The following is a 21,805-nucleotide window of genomic DNA, read 5'->3' as shown; positions in this document are numbered from 1 at the left end:
GGGCAACCAGGACAAACCGGGGGACGATAACAATAGTTTGATGAGAAGAGATGAGGAAGTCAGTTAAGGAATGCTAGCAATACCAAATGATTTGTATGTCCCACATTGAACAAAATAATTAAAATAAACAAGCGAGAAGAGGCTAAGCACATCCAAACAGAGGAATTGTATGCCACAGCTACCCTTCACAAAAGCAGAACACAATACACTAGTTTTTTCATGAAATACTTTTTTGCAATTCATGAAGAAAAATATTTAACTGCAAATTATCACAGTTTTATCACCCACCAAAATCACACGTGGTGATTAGTTATCTGAAGTTCATCTGGTGATTAAGGCAATGTGAGCTAGTACAGCAGAACCATAACCGGATGCATCATTCTCAAACTCACTCGCTCTTTTTGATCGCCGTGCTCGCTTGTCTTTTCCGTGAATTCCATTGATAAGCCTTTCTGACACTATTCTGGAAAAAGAAAAGCAAGATTACAATGCCACAATATTTTTCATAACCTTAAACCAAAGTGCAATTTTTACTGATAGGATGCAAGTGGTGCCACTTTTATTGGCAACATTATATATATATATATATATATATATATATATATATAATCTCCATATGATGTCAATCTCCAGGTCGACTCCATATGATGAGTGGATACCAGAGATAACGTCACCGCGTGGCAGGCGGTGCGTATCGCTCCCAGCAAGGTGCAGCAGCAGCTGTATGGGACACCTTGCTGGCGGTTCTCCACTGATGATATGAAGGTCGCATAGTGACTGATATATATATATATATATATCCGGTGTGTACTGTTACGGATTCGTCACTTCCGCTGTTGTGGTTTTCACCCACTTGACATATTTCTGATATTATGTACTATTATTATTCTCAAAAGGTTTATTATTCAGGAACAGCTATCTAAAGTTAAAAAGGTTAACTTAAAATGATACAGGAAACCGAACGGGAAGACGAGGAGGTGAAGAGGAAGAGGCGGCACAAGCAAAGTTGGAGAAGACGCGTGACGTCAAGGCTCCATAGCGAGCCTGGTCTACCGAAAGTCACGAGGGAATTTTGAGTTCCTTGAAGGGACATCCAGCGATAGGAATTATCGCTGGAGTGGAAAATCTGCGTAGTCAGATTCGGGCGCTGAGATTTTGACGAATCCTCGCCTAGTCGCATCGGCTCAAGTAAGAGCCGTCGGCCATTTTGAACCCCGCGCTTCGGACACCTACAAAGGTTTTGCCTCGCGTCATCTTCACCCCAACATCCTACCGTTTGTCGGGGATGTGTGTGTGCGACTGCTTCGTCTCCAATTACGTTGCGGTTCGCTGAGTGAGCGGTGAAGGTGCCCCTCTGAAGGGCGCCGTTGTACAGTTTCAGCAGGGCGATCACCATTGTCAACTGTACGCGATTCGAATATCGACTGGAGAGCGAGATTCGGGCTTCGACTGGATATTGTTCCAGCGATCGCTGGAGCGAATCACATTCGCCTTGGAAAAGGTTATAGAGACATTGAGGAGTGTCCGTTTCACTCGCTGGGAGCGCAGTGAGTTATCTGACTTTATTGATGGTATATAGAGTGCACTCTTAATTGCCATTTGTTGTACCGTTATTCCTGTGTGATTTTCAATATATTATTTGTTCATTTATAATCATTGGTGTGGTTTCACTATTGATTTCTAACACAGAGTAACATATTTTTCTGCCGTGGCTCCTCTCGGGGTTCGGAGGTGTACCGAGACCAGGAGATCGTAGAGGAACACGTAACAGTACCCTGGTTAGAATAGGTACACCGTATCCCTGCGTGTCGTAAGAGGCGACTAAGAGGGTTGGTGTCAGGAAGGGCACCCGGCCATAAAAACATTGCCTCAAACAGGGAACCATGATTGTCATGGGGCCCGCAAGGCTAACCCCTGCTCTAGCGGGGAAAATGGCCTTAAAACGATCATTCATATGAGAATTATTTAATCTTTCAAGTGATTCTTCACCATTGGGAAATAGGGCCAAAAACGATACATAGCAAGACATCTCAAAAATTTATGGATGGATTTGGACGAAACGTGTTGGACAGGTTGTGTGTGTGACAAGGACGATTCGATTCGATTTTGGTGAAGATCTGAATATGGATTCGGATATGAGAATTATTAAAATTTTTAAAGTGATTCTTCACCACTTCACCACTTCACCACTTCACCACTTCACTTCACTTCTTCCTCCGTTTTGAAGTTCAGTCCCCCTACAAATAACTTGGCACTTTTGTCGCCATCCCAAGCTGGTGTGGTGTTATTTTCCCTGCTGGGCTCTTTACCAACCCTCAGGTTACCATAAACTTGACCCCCGGCCAAATCATTCCCGATAACCACAGAGACACCCTCTACAGGAAGCGTGGCTTGTAAACCGACGGTGACCGGTCCTGACACCAAATCGGACTCCAAATGGATGACATGAAGTGGAGCACTAACACCGCCCCCGATCCCCTGTAAACGAACACTATCCCCCGTTGCCGTCTCCTCGGACCATGGCAAAATGCCTTCAAGCATTAAAGATTGATGTGCCCCTGTGTCCCTCAATATCCTAACCGGTCTCCGGTTAGTCGAGGCTCCATCCCATGACACAAACCCCTCTGAAATAAATGGTTGGTAACCCTTTTGATGGCGATTTCTCACAATGGCCATTGCATTTGGAGTCGTAATAGTCGGACTCCGCTCTGGGTCTTCCCTGTTCATGCGGTAACAACTGGACATCAAGTGTCCAGGTTTCTTGCAAAAAGCGCAAGTAGGCCCGGAGGAAAAACTCGTGGTCTGCCTCGGGCCCCCCGAACTATAAGTTTGTCTTGGGCCCGCATCCCTCTGATTTCGAACAGGTGGGGTATCATAGTTGTCCCCATAATCATCTCGAGGCCGCCGCCATGTAAGGTCGTTCTCCGCACCGGGTGTTCCATAACTCCCCTGCTGACGTCTAGGCGAGGAGTTAGGTTTGTGGACCCCTATTCGGTGGGTTAAGGCATAATCATCTGCCATGGTGGCTGCGTCCCACAACTTTGGTACTTTCTTTTCCTGCAGGTACACTTTGATGTCCTCGTGGACACACTGCTGGAATTCCTCCACCAGGATCAAGTCCCGCAATGTTTCGAAGTCTTTCCCGACTCCTTTTGACTCACACCACCGATCAAACATGTTTTCTTTCACTCTGGCAAACTCCACATGGGTCTCACTCTCCCTCTTCCTGGCATTCCTGAATTTCTGCCTATAAGCTTCCGGAACCAACTCATAGGCTTTGAGGATGTGCTTCTTCAGTACCTCATAATCTGCACATTGGTCCATTGGTAGCGCCGAATAAATTTCCTGAGCTTTCCCCACCAGCACACTTTGCACGAGTATGGTCCAGGCCTCCTCCGGCCAGTTTAATTGTCGAGCCACTTTCTCAAAGTGTGGAAAAAATTTCGCGACTTCCTTTTCACTGAACGGTGGAACCAGCCTCACATGTCTGCCCACATCCCAGGTTTTCTGGTTAGGTGTCGACCCCGTCAGCAAGGGTGGTGCCTCTCCCCGTTCTCTCATTAACTCCAGCTCCTTGAATTTGATTTCTTGCTGAAGCTCCACGTCACGTTCCTTTAATTCCCTTTCCGCTTTTCTCTCCTCTGCTTCGAGGTCCCTTGCAGCTCTCCTCTCCTCTGCTTTTCTCCCTTCTAACCTTTCCTGGAGTTCTCTTTCCACTCTCCTTTCCTCTGCTTGTTTCTCTTCTCTCCTCGCTTCTGCTTTCCTTTCCTCTTCTTTTAACCTTTCCTGGAGTTCTCGTTCCACTCTCCTTTCCTCTGCTTGTTTCTCTTCTCTCCTCTCTTCTGCTTTCCTTTCTTCTTCTGCTCTTTCCTTTTCTGCTTTCCTTTCTTCTTCTGCTCTTTCCTTTTCTGCTTTCCTTTCTTCTTCTGCTCTTTCCTTTTCTGCTTTCCTTTCTTCTTCTGCTCTTTCCTTTTCTGCTTTCCTTTCTTCTTCTGCTAACCTTTCCTGGAGTTCTCGTTCCACTCTCCTTTCCTCTGCTTGTTTCTCTTCTCTCCTCTCTTCTGCTTTCCTTTCTTCTTCTTTAATCCGTTCCTGGCTCCGTAATTGCAACTCCAGTTTCCGGAGCTCAACGTCTTCTGGTTCTTCGGGTAGCCACTCCCAGGCTAACTCGTCCCATGTTCCTAATCCCACCATAGATTGTATCACCGTGGCCTGCAACTCTGCCTTCCTCAAATTAGTTCGGACCTCCAAGTTAAAATGTTTGGCCAATTTCAAGAGGTCCGACTTTAGTAACGCTCGGAACTGTGCCTCACTCGGTGTTACCGCAAAGTTCTGTGCCACAAACGCCATGGTGACTATCGTTAACACCTGTTAACCTTCACCCCAAGACTTTACCCCAATTTCCCCAAAAATTTTCCAATTAATACTTAATTAATAAATTTTAATTAATAAAAATATTATTTTATTATTTTATACAAATACACTTTTATATCCCGGACGTAGACCCAATTGCGTAATCGTAATTTGGACGAGACCCCAATTCTGTTACGTGGTCCCCTCGGTGACTACCTGGTCTCGGTGACCCCCGGACCATGAGAGGACCTTCGCCAGAAAGTAGTATGATATATGCGCTTTCGCAACGCAATCCCTATGAATTCCACCCAAGAGAAACTGATGTTCAATGATATATTTCCAGGGTAAGGATATCATACAATTATAATGATACAATCACGGATATTCCCCGAGCAATCAACCACAAACCACCATCAACAATTCCCAATCCACAATCAATTCCCTATATGATTAAGATGGCCATCTTATATAGGTGTGTCCACTTCTGTACTCACGACCCCCTTTTGGTCTCTGCCCCTCACAATGTCTCTGGGCCCCTCCGGACCGAGATGCTGGTCGGCGTCGCCGCACTCGGGCGGTTGAACGAACCCCGGGTGGACGTGTTTCCACCGGGCCGGTATCGTACCAGGCACCGTGGCTGCAGCCCCTCGTGGCCACGCGAAGCGGGCACGGTAAAGCAAGCCAAAAGCCCCACGCCGCTTGCAAGGCGTGTTAGGCCCCAAAGTGCGACCCGTACGCGTCTGTTTAGACGGTGCCGCGAACGGTGCCAGACGCGGGGTCGATGCACGGCCCCACGTCAACTTGACGTCTCCACCGGGTAGGTACACGTCCCGGTAACTCCTCTCGCCAGACGGGCTTCGGAACGCCGCTTTTCCACGCAGCGCAAGGTCGATCCCACCTTTCGTCGGAGCGGGGCGAGGAAGAATACTCCTCGTCGCTTTCTTCCTCGTGTCTTTTTCTCCTCCGTTTCCGGTCACTTCTGTTTCCGGACACTTTTCAGAAGGGCTCCTGACCCTCCAACCACAACAACCCTTAATCTATTACACATGGATAAGCAAAGACCTGAATGGTAATTCACATACATTCACATAAATATGTAACAATATATATATATATATATATATAGTCGGACCTTCCCGGTTGATAAAAATTCAGCTTCCCGGTTGATAAAATGCGACATGTTTCTCTATTCGCGGAAAAATGTCGCACAAATTTGCGGGTGTTTATCTTTTCGCGGCTGTGTTCCACGAAATCGGTTACGCCCCCCCCCCCCCCCCCCCACTTTTCGTGGCCATGTTCTGCGAATTCGCGGCTTTTCAAGGGTGCAAAAAAAACAAATTCTACGAGCCGCAAGCATGACCTGCTGTGTGATATGCATTTTCATGGCTTTTGTGCCGCAAATTTTAGCTGGACTATAATCGAGAGCTTCGCGGGATGTGTAAACAAGTAATGTGTAAACAAGATGTGTAAACAAGTCAACTCCACGAATTACAGAATGCAAACACTTCATTAAATCGATTACAGCTGGCAATTTACGGTAAAGCATCAAAAGAGATGTTACACAATGAAAAAGCTTCGGGGTACGTTCCATCAGCTACGAAAACACGTCAACCCCACGTATTACAGAATGCAAATGCTTCATTAAATCTATTACGTATTGAAATTAGCAGACAGGCTCAATACCCACAATGCTCTCAATCCTTCATATACAGACTGTCCTCAATTTCAATCATCGTTCTCGTCCCGTTGCTCTGACCTGTGTTTTTTGACTTGCTCTGCTCATCGTTCAATAATGGCTCCCAAGCACAAAAACAGTTTTTTTTTTTGTTTGTTTGGTTTTTTTTTGTATAAAAGATCGAGGCTCGTGAAAGAGCTAACATTAATCACACAAAAAGTCAAACCGACACATAAAACACAAAAAATAAGGGGAGCGGTGGGCAAGATGGGGATAGAGGGGGAAGGACACAAACACAATATTTGAGAGCAGGGACATCGGGAGAAATGTGGGAGGGGGAGGGCTTGGGGGGAGGTGGGAGAGGTATAAAACATGTGAATACTGCAAGGACTTCCAGGAAAGAAGTTGGAATTTCAAAAAAAAAGTGTATCTGGGGTGAATTAGCGGGGGTAGAAAAGATCAAGGTTTTGGATGGGGGAAGATAAGACATGGTGGTGAACAGCTGTTTTAAAGACCTGGAGGGAGGAGTGGGATTGAAGGGAGTGTGGGAGTTTGTTCCAGAGGCGGGAGAAAAGAGGAATGAAAGAGTGAAGGTGAGCACAGAGCCGAGATTTTGGAAGTTTAACCATAAGAGGGTTGCAAGCAGATCTTGTGCGACCTGAAGGAATATTGGGGGGATAGAGCACAGAGAGAGCTGGGGGAGCAAGGCCGGAGAGGAGTCGGTAGAAGACAGAAAGACCACCAACCTGCCTGTGGTGAGTGAGTGAAAAGCCCTCGGAGTTAACTTCATCGCAGGAGATTCCAATGATTCCGAAAGCTTTGGTTTCAACAGCGTGAAGCCGAGCTAGGTGTGAGGCAGGAGCACCAGCCCAGAGGGGGGGAACAGTATTCCATTGAGCTGCGGATGAAAGCCTTGTATGTGGTGAGGAGCTCAGGTGTGCCAAGGAAGGACTTCGCACGACGGAGGATGCCCAGTCGGCGACTGGCTTTGGAGGCCAGCTTGGAAATGTGGTTTTCCCAAGAAAGATCATGGCAGATAGCGAGACCCAAAAGCTTGAGCGACAGAACTTCTTGGAGAGGATTGTTGAGAAAGTAGATGGGAGGGTTTTCCAGTCGGTCCTTTCAGAGAGACATTGTAAGAGTGTGAGATTTGTCAGGATTGAAAGACATGTTCCACTTGTTTGACCAGTCTGTGATTTTGTCCAGGTCTGCAGAGAGTGAGGAGGCTGCAGACTGCTGATCTGAGGGATGAGGAATGGAGCGGCAGATAGTGCAGTCATCAGCAAAGAGATAGAGAGGATTTTCCAGAGAGTCGGAGAGATCATTGATGAAGACCAGAAATAGCACAGGGCCCAGAACACTACCTTGGGGAACTCCAGCCAGAACAGGAAGGGGAGATGAGAGAAATCCATTCAGGGCCACACGTTGCCTACGACCAGAGAGGAAGTCCACAAGCCATGAGTGGAGATTTCCATGGATACCATAGGAGGAGAGTTTGGGGAGCAGAGCTGGGTGGCAGACCGTATCGAAGGCACGTGATATGTCAAGTGAGACAGCTCTGATTTCCTGTTTGGCATTAGGGACCTCCATCCATTGTTGAGACAGCAGAAGCAACATGTCCAGAGTCGCATGACCTGGTCTGAATCCAAAATAATGATCAGAGATCAAGCGATTGGAGAAGAGGAAGGATTGATGTCAGAAGCGAAGATTGATTCCATGACTTTGCTGATTGATTATTGAGAGCAGGCCGATTGGTCTGTAGTTGCAAGGATCTGTTTTTGCACCTTTTTGTGTAAAGTGGTAATGTTGCCCGATTTCCAAGATGCTGGCAGATGACCTTGAGCAAAAGAGAGGGTGAAAAGAACAGAGAGAGGGTGAGATAGAGTGGCAGAGCAGGATTTTAGGACCCGTGGGCTGATGCCGTCTGGTCCAGTTGCAGAATCAGAGTCGAGGTTTGACAAAAACTTCTCCACCTTGTCAGGAGAGAAGGACACAGAGTCCAGGAGCAGTTGGGTTCGACTGGGAAAGGTGGGAACAGAGAGAGATGGGTTTGGGACACAAGATTTTGAGGCAAACACAGAGTTGAGGCATTCGGCTTTGTCACGTGCGGTGTCAACTGTGTAGCCTATTGAGGTAAGGGAGGGGATGGAGGGGGAACAAACACCAGAAACGGATTTGACGAGACGCCACCAGGATTTGGAGGAAGGAGACAGGTTTGAGAGTTCAATCCTGAGTGTGGAGAGTTCAATCCTGAGTGATGTCTACCTGAGGGTAGACACACATTGCTTCCGAGCTTGGTGGAAGGAACTGAGATTGCCTTCAGTTGGATTTTCCTTCCAAGAGGCAAAGGCAAGTTGTTTCAGGGCACCTGCCTCACCACAAGATTCAGTGTACCATGGACGGGAGGAAGGGTAAGACAACTGAAGACGAGATGCGATAAATCTGTGCATGAGAGAGAGCAGTTTGCTTTGGAAGAATTCCCAGGAAAAATTGATGTCAGAGGCAGTAGAGATGGGAGACCAGTCCAGATGATTGATGGCTGCTTGCAGACCGTGCCAGTCAGCCTGAGTGAAATGCCAGACTTGTCGGCGCTGAGGAGGCTCTCTGAGAATGGCCAGAGAGATGCCCACTTTAACAAGCACATGATCGGAAGAACCGATTGGAGCAGAAGAAGAGCAGCAGACATTTGCAGGGAAGTTAGTCATAACCAAGTCCAGAAGAGAAGATACTCCATTGACTGAGATCCGGGTCGGGAAATTGACAGATTGTGTCAGTCCCAATGAGTCACAGAAGTCCTTTGCCGAGGTGCCATGGCTGGTGAGAGACGAACCCACATCCAGCCAGCTGGCATGATGACAGTTGAAGTCGCCACATATGAGGAAGAGAGAGTTTGGATGAGTTGATAGAAGTTGATCCATGTTGTCCGAGAAAGTGGAGCTGCTTGACAGTGCCGGAGATGTGCCGACTACCAAGTGGCAGAAGAAAGTCATGAGCCTTAGCCAGAAAGTGGAGCTGCTTGTCCGGCTTTCGAGAGGAGAGAGTGCGGCCTCTGTCGGCAGGCATTATGGCTTCACAAATCCACCGTTCGCTACATACGGAAGAACGAGAAGGCGATTTTGACAGTATTTCAGCAAGCGCTGTATAGAGTACGAAGGTGGTCGCCCATGTCAGGCATGTCCACATAGAAAGGATGGAGAAGGCTCTCAGCATATGGATCGAGGACGACGTGCAGAAAAGTATGCCTTTGAGTGGACCTCTCATCCGTGAAAAGGCCAAACGAATTTACGATCATCTGTCTGGCGTGGGTGGTGCCAGCACGAGTGATGCACCGAACAATGATGGTACAAGCAGCGCGAGTTCATTCACTGAAAGCAGGGGATGGTTCCATCGTTTCAAGGCGCGGTACTGTCTCAAAAATGTGATGCTCTCAGGGGAGCGTGCCTCTGCAGACCACGAGGTGGAAAAAGCGTTCCCTGCTCAATTCGCGAGGCTGATTGAAGAGAAGGGATACCACACAGAGCAGGTGTTCAACACTGACGAGACCGGCCTCTTCTGGAAAAAGATGCCCACGAGAACTTTCATCTCGAAACGCGAGGAGACAGCATCGGGATTCAAAGCTGCCAAGGACCGGGTATCTCTTCTCCTCTGTGCAAACGCAAAAGGGGACCTCATGGTGAAGCCAATGATGTTGTACCGTTCCCTGAACACGAGTGCTCTCAACGGCAAGAACAAGCAAACTCTGCCTGTGCTTTGGAGGACCAACAGGAAAGCCTGGGTGATGGCAGCAATCATCCTGGACTGGTTCCACAATTGTCTCGTCCCTCAGGTGGAGAGGCACATTGCGTTCAAGGTTCTCTTGATCCTGGACAACACTCCTGGCCACCCCGCGAACCTGGACGTGGCTCATCCGAACATCGAGGTGATCTTCCTGCCGCCCAACACCACCTCCGTCATCCACCCACTCAACCAAGGTGTGATTTCAACATTTAAAACGTATTACACCAGTCGCACCTTTCGCCACATTTTGGATGCATTTTGGATGCTCACCGTCGGGCAATTTGGAAGGATTTCAACATTGCCCATGGCATCGGCTCCATCAAGGAGTCATTGGATGAGGTGAGAGCCTCCACCATCAACGCATGCTGGCACAACCTGTGGCCACAGGCAGTCAGAAACTTTACTGGCTTTCCTGATAACACTGAGGAGAGGCATGTGATTGTCGGGTTGGCACGGCAGGTGGGAGGGAAAGGCTTTGATGACATGCAGTTGGAGGATCTCGTTGCCTCACATGGCGACAACTTCACCGAGGAGGAGTTTGAGGACATTATAACGGTTTCTGAAGAGGAGGAGGCGGGCAGTGATGAGGAAGAGGTGCCGAGGTCTCACCTCACAGTCCATTTCCTGGGTGAGTTGCTGCATGGCATGCGGGCGCTTGTTGACAGGTAAGAAGATGCTGACCCAGTCATGGAGAGGTCCCTCAAGTTCAAGAGGGGCTTGGATGATTTGCTTCTCCTCTACAAAGAGCTGCATCGAAACCTGTGGCAATCTGCCAGTCAGCTTTCCATTACACATTTCTTCAGCCCTGCTCCCTCCACCTCAGCACCACCAGCACCCTCCTCTCCAGCCACCTGCTCAGTGTCCTCACCAGCGTCCTCACCGACACCCTCAACTGCTGCCTCTCCTGCCTCTCCCTCAGTGCACGACGATGCAGGACTATCATTTGGGTCATCCTCAGAGTTCGAGGAATTCATTTTAATTCATCACCACCATCATCATCATCATTTGAAAGTTGCATGTGTTTGTAAAATGAAACGGTAAATGATGGTGTTGTGTTTTTTTTTTCTTTCACGGTACGGTATGGTGAAGTACTTTAATAAACTGTAAGCACATTCCTTCAATAAATTGGAAATGGTACCTGGCGTTGTCGTTTTTTTTATTTGTAAGCATTTTTTGTGAAACTGTAATCATGTGCATTTGCGATAAAAAAAACATTTTAAACTTTAAAAATTTTCCTCTATGAATCAGGAACTGCCAGGAACCTATAACGTATCCTCCTTTTCCCCATTGAAACAATGCATACATTCATGGGATTTTCATCGACCTTTGTGGATTTTCATCGACATTCGCGGGGTTTGTCTCACCATTTCCGGGACTTTCATCAACCTTTGCGGATTATCTTCGACATTCTCGGGATTTGCGTCACCATTCACGGATTTTGCCTCATCGTTTGCGGTTTGGTCCTCTCTATTCACGGATTTTCGCGATCGGGCACCTTTCCCCCCCTTTTCCATTGAAACAATGCCTCATTATTCGTGGGTTTTCCAGGAACGTATCCCCCGTGAATAGCGGCGTCCGACTGTGTGTGTGTGTCTGTATATACAGGGTGATTGAAAAGTAACTCCCTATTTTAAAATATTTAGAAATTATTTATTTATTGTAATATTTTTCTCAAAATTTTAGTGTTTGTTCCTTAATGTATGAGAATTAAATCTGTGCTGGTTTTTTTTCAGATTATTTTTTGTTTGAAATTCGGAAACCCTACAAACATGGCTGGACGTCTTACCCTGCAGGAGCGTGCCCAGCTAGCGGCACGTTACGAAGTTTGGAAATCCGTTGTTCAAGTGCAAAGATGGTGGAGGACCATTAAAGGAGCACATGCTCAAGTTGAGGCAAAGACAATCAAGAATTGTCATGCAAAACTCATGGCTACAGGATCTGTATCTGATACTCGAAGAAGCGGTCGCCCTTCCAAGTCCAGTGACCCGGAGACAGTGCAAGCAGTTCAAGAAATGTTTACACATAGCCCAAGAAAGTCAATTCGACAAGCAGCAAGGGAAAGTGGGCTCTCCTTTCACACAGTACGAACTGTGCTCAAAAAGGAGCTTAAATGGCATGCTTGGAAGCCGCACTACTGTCAAGCACTCTCTGCTGAAGACTGCGACATTCGCATGGAGTTTGGGGAGGTGATGCTGGCTTGGTATGAAGATTGGTCTGATCTCTTTAAAAATATCCTCTGGCCTGATGAAGCGGTATTTCACATCGGTGGGTTTGTGAACCGTCACAACTGCTATTACTGGGCAGGAGAAGATCCTCGTGTTATTTCTGAAAAAACTCAATATCGGCCCAAGGTAACGGTGTGGTGTGGAATGACTTCGGAAAGGATTGTAGGTCCCTTCATTCTTCGCGATACCATGAATGCCAAAAGGTACCTCACCATGCTGCAAGACGAAATCTGGCCAATTATCAGTGCTTCGGAGAATGTTGAAGATTTGATTTTCATGCAATATGGCGCTCCTCCACATTTTGCTATTGTTGTTCGTGAATGGCTGAATGCCCACTTCCCTGGGAGATGGATGGGTCATCGTGGTCCATATGAGTGGCCAGCCAGGAGCCCTGACTTAACACCATGTGACTTTTTTCTTTGGGGTTGGGTAAAAGAGCAAGGCTACTGTACCAAACCAACGACTTTGGAAGAACTTGAAGGGCGAATACGCGAAGTTATGTCTTCCATCCAACAAGAGTTCCTGGTAAAATCAGTTTACGCGGTTCCCGGGCGGCTTGAGAAGCTGGTGGCGAATTCTGGTGCCCATATCGAATTTTAAATAAAACTTCATGCTATACGCTTTCTTCTTATATACATTTCTTGTAAAAATTATAGTTAAGAAATAAATTATAAGTATTTTAAAATAGGGAGTTACTTTTCAATCACCCTGTATATATATATATATATATACACAGTAATACCCCGGCCTACGTCATTAATTGGTTCCATAAGCCGTGACGTAACTCGGTTTTTGACATAAACCGGGCGTAATGTCTTTAAAATGCCTTAAAATGAAGACAAACACCGTAATTCGTAAAACTAGAGTAAATAACTGGAGGTGGCTGCAGCTTCGCCCTGAATCTTTGCCGCTCCCCATCGGAAATCCCTCCGTTGTTTTCTATCGGTCGGGTCTTCTCCTCGAACGGGGTGACCGGCACGGACGTGTCGACCGTGAGCTCGCTTGTGTGCCGAGTAGCTACACGGCCCACTTCACCACGGCGTGATTTACCCAACGTGTCCGAGCAGTTTCACCGGTGGTCGTGTCGTGTCGTCTGTGATGAACGAACGAGCTCAGGGTTCCGTGAACCCGGCCACCCCGGGGATCGACACTCGCCTCCAAGTCGTAGGCGTGACCTGTCTTTCCTCGAGTGGCCGAAGTTGCTTGCTTCTTTATTTTTGGACGATGCGATATATGCAGAAATGACGACGTACAGGCAGGCATTTACAAATCCATGCACATGTGCACATGCACACGTCGATCGGTTCTTTACAAGGATATGCATCAACAACAACTTGCTACTCCCTGCACCACAGATGTCAATTTCCAAACAATTTACCTACTCCCTCTACCTAACTTTAAACTACCCTCCCCGGGTATTCATGAAGGGGTCCATCCTCCCCCATCCACTCCTTCGCACCATGCACTCCACACCACTCAATCCACACTACTCACTCCACACACCATTTATTCCCACACACCAAGTATTCTCTCCATTTATCCACTTGCACTCCATGCAAGTCAATCACTCAACACCATTACACATGTCCTCAATACACCACTCATACACTTTCGCTGGTCATCCCAGACCATTGCCTCATTTCACCAAGTTCAACGATAACCAGATTCTCACACACACAACCATTCTCGACCAATGCCTCATTTCACCAAGTTAATTCCAAAGATCCTCATTCAATTCCTCATTTGCGCCTAAAGCTCATCCTCAAACTCACACACATGATACACCAAGATACACCAAGTCGCCGGTGCAATTACCCCCAAACATTAGCGTTAGCCGCTCCTTCGCGACTTTGTAGCCTGGCATGGTCTTCTCCTCCTTCGAGATAAAGGAGATGATGATGTAGGAGTGACGTAAAGTCGCACATAATGACGTTCGCTGAACTGAGTGGCGTAAAGTCAGATTTGACGTAGGTTGAAATGGCGTAAAACGGGGTATGACCGTATATATATATATATATATATATATATATATATATATATATATATATATATATATATATATATATATATATATATATATATATATGTATATATATATATATATATATATATATATATATATATGTATATATATATATATATATATATATATATATATATATATATATATATATATATATATATACACACACATACAAGAAAACAAGCACGACATAATGATAATAACACCGAATGCTTTCGTGCTGTACTCTTCAAGACGATTCACAGCAAAGAGACCGGAACAGATGATAACCAGTGCATTTATAAGCATGTCTCAGTAACCGCGACACCGATTGGTTCTTCAGTTATGACGTCATTGGTGTTCTGAACACCCATTGGTTGACTTAGTCACCACTGTCCCTGGCACCAATTGGCTGGAGCGGACGTGTCAGTGACGACCCACCATTTGCATCATTACCGTGGACAGCGGTCCGGGAAATAACTTTAATCTTTCCATGTTGAAAGAGAATGAGAGAATGTACAAATTCCTTTTGACAACACAATGTGGGGTCCGTGGAATGGATGAAGGTTGCTTCTAACATACGTAGATGTAACGTACTGCGACCTTGGCTCAATATCTTGAACATATCTGCATTATACTGGTCTGCACAATCAGGATTGGCAGCCAAGTGCCATGTGTTACGGATTCGTCACTTCCGCTGTTGTGGTTTTCCTCCACTTGAAAGATTTCTGATTCTATGTACTATTATTGTCTTCCAAAGGTTTATTGTTTATGAACAGTTATTAAAAGTTAAAAAGGTTAACTTAAAATGATACAGGAACCCGAACCGGAAGACAATGAGGTGGAGAGGAAGGGGCGGCAAGCGAAGGAGTCAGAGATGAATCTGGTTGCTTTGCGGTCTGCAACGAACGTTGTCGAGCAAGAGTCACGTTCTTTGGGTTTCCTGGGAAAAAGGAATTCCTGCGATAAAGTCGTTATTGCTGTGACGGATCACCCTGCGTGTCAGGTGGCGTTAGATTCCGAAGAATCATCACTGGGTCGTGATGACTCGAGAACCACGAGCCGTCGGCCATTTTGACTCGTGCGCTTCGCGCGTCGAGCAGACTTTCCTTGCTTCGTCAACCGTTTCCACCGCTTTCAGACGTATCTGTGGTGTGTGTGTGCACCGAGGCTTTTGACGATTACTTTACGGCTCGCCGACTGTGAACAGTGAAAGTTCATACCTGGAGGGTGCCGTTGGATTTCCCAGTCGCCGTGAGTGCGCCTTTGTGCCGCTTTAACCACGTGACCATTTTCTCCGCTTTGGGCCGCGTGCGCCTTTGTGCCGTTTTGGGCGGCGTGTCTGTGCCTGTCCTCTGAACGAGATTCTGGTTTCGATTCGACATCGTTCCGTTGATCACTGGAGGGGACCAACTCTGAGCTCGAAGACGGGAATATAGAGACACTGGGGAAGGTTATTTTCCACTCACGTGGAGCACAGTGAGTTACCTCATGCATGTTAACGGATGGTATCATCATAGGAGATATTGATTGTACTCTGGATTCCTATTATTGTTGTACTGTTATTTTTTGTGTGATTTTTAATACAATATTTGTTTGTATTATTGGTGTTTGTATTATTTGCAATTGGTGTGGTTTCACCATTGATTTTTGACTCAGGATAACATATTTTTCTGCCGTGGCTCCTCTACGGGTTCGGAGGTATACCGAGACCAGGAGATCGTAGAGGAACCCGTAACACATGCAATGGAAGAAGAAGAAGAAGAAGAAGAACAAGAACAAGATAAAGAACAAGATAAAGAACAAGAAGAAGAACAAGAAGAGGATGAAGAACAAAAAGAAGATGAAGAACAAAAAGAAGATGAAGAACAAGAAGATGAATAAGAAGATGAAGAACAAGAACAAGAAGATGAAGAACAAGAACAAGAAGAAGAAGAAGAAGAAGCGGAAGAAGAAGAAATGGTTGACGGTCCTTGAACGTTCTTGCATACTCGTACTGGTTGAGTCCTCATTCCCAAGTTCTTTCTTCGAATCGCCAGGGGGATGGGTGGTGTATAAATAAAAAAAATAACCACCTCTAGAGGCCATTTTCCCCCGCAAAGCGGGGGTTGGCCTTTTTCGGGAACCGTGGTTGTTGTTGTTTTTTGGTCCCCTTTTTGAAGCAATGTTTTACGGCCGGATGCCCTTCCTGACGCCAACCCTTTTTGCCGCCTTTAACGACAAACAGGGAATTACCAGTGAACTGGTACTCAATTAGCCGACCTCGGAAGGATGACAGGCTGAGTCAACCCCCTTGGCGTTAATTCAGCGATCGACCGGGATTCAATCCCAGGATCCTAGGATCCTAAGCCGGCACCCTAGCCGCTAGCCCAACACCAGGGTTCAATTATCTATCTATAATTCCATTAATCTCTGTGTGTATGTGTGTATGTTTGTCTGTGACCGCTGTTTCTCGACAACTACCGGTCCGATATACTTTAAACTTGCCAGGTATATTGCTGGGGACCCGAGGATGTGCCTTTTCAAGGTTTCATATTAATCGGAGAAGTAGTTACCGAGCTATGGCGATTTCTTTACCAAACACTGCAAGCCGTTCGCTTTGGACCAAACCATTGCATGTAAATAGAGGGGGGGGGTTCTGTGGTCGTTGCGAATGGACCAAACCATTCATGTAAATAGAGGGGGGGGGGGGGGTTCTGTGGTCGTTACTGCCACGTGGTTTCAAAGTTTTTTTTTGTTGTTGTTGTTTGCACGCATGTTTTTTTGCACCCACGTACGGGCACGCCCTAGGATGTTTACACACACACACCCCTACACAAATTTTTTTTTTTTTTTTTTTTTGGCAAGGAACGGGCACCCACGTACGGGCACGTCCTAGCTTATATATAGTACGGGCATGCCCTAGTATATATAAGTCCATGTATATTATATTATATATATAAGGGGAGGGGGGGGGTGGTGGTGAGGTAAGAAAAAAGGGTCAACAATGGGGGAGGAGGGAGGAAGGGGAGGAAGGAAGATAATGTGCAGGAATAGAGTAGGATAACCATCATGGAGGACTCAAAAATTCCACCATTTTTCAGTACATAATGCAGATGGCTCTATTATATGGATCACGACAATCACAATTCATTAGCTAATCTATCCAAATGTTTCCCTCCTTGAGCCAAAAACAAGTGAGTGGCACGTGACATGGCTTGTGGGCAGCCATAAAATCTGAATACCATCGAAATTAAAAAGAAATAGCACATTGGCCATCAGCGTCGAGAGGGGAAGCAGCAATTCACCTGCAAGGATCACCCAGGGCCCCGTTTTTAATGTTTTCTCCAATGCCTGTGGAGCTATTTCAGTTCGTGACATTTTTCTGCTCCAGATCATGTGACTGGAACATTTTCTCAAGGTATATTGGACACAATCATCAACTGGGCACCCCTTCATACTGCACGGTCTGGACGCCCACCAACAACGGCAGCATGTCGCTCGCTTTTGTCAGACATTATTTGCCGTCCCATGATGCTCGTGCTCAGTTTGGTTTCGGTTTCAAACTTTATCCATCACTACCATTCCACAAATCCACTTTTTTCAAATATTTCGACCCTCTTAGCTCACTCGGGCAGGTTGGTTCTCGTCTGCACTGAACCAAGACGTGATGTCGAATGTAGCAACCGGAACTCTTCAGGTGGAATTTGGCACGATGCCAGCTTCTCCAGCAACTTCACCCTCTGGCACACAAGGAATACAAAAACATCTCTCCAAGGAATAACCACAAATAACAATTTACAATTATCAAGCAATTTAGGACAGCAGGTTCATTCATATTGCTAGAAGTCAACATGTGAAATGGGAGAATTTACAAAAAATTGAGGTTGTAAAATACAAATCAACCTTAAATGTGTGGTGAATGACAAATTTCCAAAACTGAACAAAAGGATAAAAAAAATATATATATATTATTTTTTATGAACAACAACAACTCCATATGTAGACCAGTTAACATAAAATGACAAAAATAGTGGAACCAGAAACCAATAAAAACCTCAACCACCGAATGTGGAAAGAGGTTATGTATTCATCCTTATTCGTTTGTTTGTAAGCAGGATACAGTCACGTGAAAAAGTAAGTACACCCCATGTAAAGTTTATACTTTTTCAACATTTTCAACATACAGCTATTTGATCTACATTTCAACAATATTGAGAGATAAAGGTGATATAATATAACAAATATCGTGAAACATTTACATTTTGTAGTCCATTGTATAATTTAAATAAACATAAATGCAAATTTCGCATGTGGAAAAAGTAAGTATATGAGTCATGAAAATGAAATGTGGATATGTGTATATGAAATGTGTATCTGTATGTGTATCTGTATATGTGGATATGTGTATCTGTATATGAAAAAGTTATGGATTGATTCACACAAAACTTGGTAGACAGGTTGGGTGTATGACAAGGACAAATTGATTTGATTTTCGTTCAGGTCCAGATGCAGATCCTGTCTATCAGTGGGATACAAAATGTAAACTGTTCTACTTGGCGGAGGTATGCACTCTATTGAGTACCGTTGTTGCTAACTCTGCCAGTGAAGGTGGGCAGAGGTTATGCTTTCACCCCATTCTGTCTGTGAGCAGGATATCTCAAACGGGTTGTGGATTGATTCAGATGAAATTTGGTGGACAGGTTGGGTGTGTGACACAGACAAATTGATTCAATTTTGGTGAATATTATCGAATCCGGATCCACTATAATTTTTAGTAATTCTTCACCATTGAGTGATGGGGCCAAAACGATATACAACACGATATTTCAAAGTTGTGGATGAAAACTTGGTGGATGGATTAGTTTGGTGACTAGAACAAGCAGATACAATTTTGGTTCAGGTCCGAATCCAGATCTGACCTTTCAGTGGGATACAAAACGTAAACTAATCAGCCTGGCAGATATATGCGCTCTAAAGAGTGCTCTTACAGTTAAAAAAAAGTTATTGGGGGTGATGGTCCAACAGGTTGTTGTGAAGATGTCACACTTACTTAGCACTGTCTAGCCTGGCTTGAATTGTCATCCTGACTACAGGACTTTGGAAGCAGGACTTTAGGCACAAAGTGTGCTGCCCCTCGGATAAAAGTTATGTCAGCATTCACTTGTGGATCCCACAGTATTTCGACAAAAAATGAACAAAGTAACACCGGCACCCTGAGCGAATTCAAAATTCCTGCACTGAATACCCCTGGCAAAACAAGGACAAACCACCTATTGTAATCTTTGCCGGTTATTGCTTTGGCAGTACTGAACCTGTCAATGAACTGGCACCAAGATGGACACAAATGCTGACATACTTGGACAAGTCTGAAATGTATTTTTTAGCTTGACATGGAAAACGTGACATACATTTTATCTCCTGCTTTTTATTGGAAAGTAAACGTCCAAAAAAAAACAAAAAAAAAACTACCTGTGCAAGAATGACTGTTTAATTATGAGTTAAGCTATCCTGTCACCAAACACATTAAGATTGAAACTATTTTAAATCAGATGATATTAAAAGCTTTGTGTCAAGCTCTAGTTTTGAAGAAAATAAAATTAAGCTGCGAGATCAAAATACACTGAGATACTAGAACGACACTCGGTAGAGCACATATCTCTGTCAGGCTGAACAGTTTACGTTTTGTATCCCACTGACAAGCCAGATCTGCATCCAGACCTGACCCAAAATCAAAATCGCCTTGTTGTTGTCACCTACCCAACTAATCAACCAGGTTGTGTCACAAATCCCTCCATAACAGAGATAAAATTTTTGGCCCTGTCTCTTAATGGTGAAAAATAACTAAAAATTATAGTACTCGGATCTAGATCTTCACCAAAAGCGAATCAATTCGTCCTTGTGACACACCCAACCTGTCCACCAAGTTTCGTCTGAATCCGCCAAAAACTATTTGAGCTTTCCTGCTCACATACAGACAGACAAACAAACAAACAAACAGGGTTGAAAACATAACCTCCATCACCTTCGGTGGCGGAGGTATTCATGAGCAAAAGCGCATACAGAATCTCAGTCTGCAGATCAAACGAGCCCCCAAGTTAACCATTTGTTCTTCTCATTCCACATAAAAGCACTAATTTTTACCTCGCTTTTTTTGCACTTCCTGTCAACCACTTTCTGCAATAACCTTCTGCGACGACGGCTCAATAGAGGTGGATGTGGAGGAGATGCAGAAACTGGGCGCCGGCGAGGGGCCCTGGAGGGTAGGACCAGTTGGTTACTCTCATCAAAACCCTTCTGATCAAAGCCTGGAGATGGCAACAGGGAAGAGATAGTAGAGATAAAGGTACACTATAGTATAGCTGAACAATAACAATTCAAAATTTTTCATAGATTTTTTTCCCCTAGTAAATATATGTATATGTATAAAGCTGTTTCTAACCACTGACTGACTGATATTAATGTTCGGTACCTTCCGGGTGTTATAGAAAGCTGAAATTTGGCGTGCCGATAGACAACAAAGCTGGTACACTGGGAAAAAAAAAAATCACAACTGTCGAAAAGCGTTCGTAAATGAAAAGTTACGTAAAAAACCGTAAATGCATACGTGACATACATTTTTTCGACAACCTCAATCAAACCTCAATCAATACAATGACAACCTCAATCAAACCTCAATTCGACAATACAAAAAACCTCAATCGACATCTAGCATTTGAAAATTGTAATTTCTACAACTGTAAACTGTGAAATAAACATGACAATAATGTCGGTAAATAGGAAAAAAGAAAAGGCGTCCTTAAATGAAAATTTAAATAAAAAACTGTAAATGCATACGTAAAAAAAAAAACCCCTCAATCGATATCTAGCATTTGAAAATTGTAATTTATATAAATGAATTGTGAAATAAAAACCTCAATCGACATCTAGCAGGAGGTCGGTGGTGCTTGCCAATAAATAATAAAGCTTCTATTTATTATGTACTGTCTACGTACGAAGCACGGTTTATTATTGCTTACACAATGTGTAAGCATGCACCACTAGTGTATGTGTATATGTATGTATGTGTGTATGTATGTATGTGTATATATACATATGTATATATGTATATATATATATATATATATATATATATATATATATATATATATATATATATTGTTATGAATTTGGTAATGCAACATCTAGAGCTAGGTAGATCTGAATAGGTAGGTATTCGGCGGTCGTGACGGACTCTACATGTAATAAGTTATTGATGTTCAGGCGGTTGTCGGGGTAAGATGTATGAGTGTGGATCTACCTGGAGATTCGAGTGTTAAATAGTGAGGGATTAAAGGTAACGCCCCTGTGAGTATCACCTAGTAATCAAACCTTTGTCCTTTATGGCACTGCAAACCACATAAACATTAGTTAGGTCCTTAGCGCAACATTAAATAATCCCCTTTCCCTGACAAGGACTTCGTATAAATGGACACCACCAGGCCAAGAACACCGCCACAATACACCGCCACCGTGTACACCTCCAAAGGCCTACAAACCTGGCCGGCACGTGTTATGCCAGGACCGCGGGGTCACGGACGGGAGATGTCAGGAGTCGCGGGAGGCTTTGATTGGCTGAGGAGTGCGCCAATGTGACGTCATCGGCCACCAATATAGGCGACGGTCGGACGCCATTTCAGGAGTTCGCGAAGTTGAGTTGAGTCGCAAGTCACACGGAGTTAGTTCGCGAAGTTGAGTTGAGTTCGTGGCAGACGCAGACGCAGGCAGGCACCAGAGAGTTGAGTCGCAAGTCAC

The 21,805-nt window shown here is 45.0% G+C and overlaps 1 protein-coding gene across 7 annotated transcripts in view; it reads right to left on the bottom strand.

Moving 5' to 3' along the window:
* The window catches only part of DHX37 (DEAH-box helicase 37), a 115,198-nt gene that overhangs the window by 85,696 nt on the left and 7,697 nt on the right, over positions 1-21,805 (bottom strand). For all 7 annotated transcript variants that reach the window (XR_013621453.1, XM_078768556.1, XM_068097553.2 and 4 more), the window contains exons 3-5: positions 20,156-20,319; positions 17,642-17,754; positions 393-463 (exon numbers count right to left, since the gene is read on the bottom strand). Coding sequence is in view for 6 of the 7 variants with exons in the window: in XM_078768556.1 (XP_078624682.1) it covers positions 393-463; positions 17,642-17,754; positions 20,156-20,319 (348 nt within the window). In the remaining variant the exon portion in view is untranslated. The remainder of the gene's footprint in view (positions 1-392; positions 464-17,641; positions 17,755-20,155; positions 20,320-21,805) is intronic.

Source organism: Myxine glutinosa, chromosome 14 (genome assembly GCF_964187855.1).
Source record: "Myxine glutinosa chromosome 14, kmMyxGlut1.1, whole genome shotgun sequence".
NCBI classification, from domain to species: domain Eukaryota; kingdom Metazoa; phylum Chordata; class Myxini; order Myxiniformes; family Myxinidae; genus Myxine; species Myxine glutinosa.
Note: the sequence above shows the minus strand (reverse complement) of the source record. Positions and strands in the feature narration are given on the sequence as shown.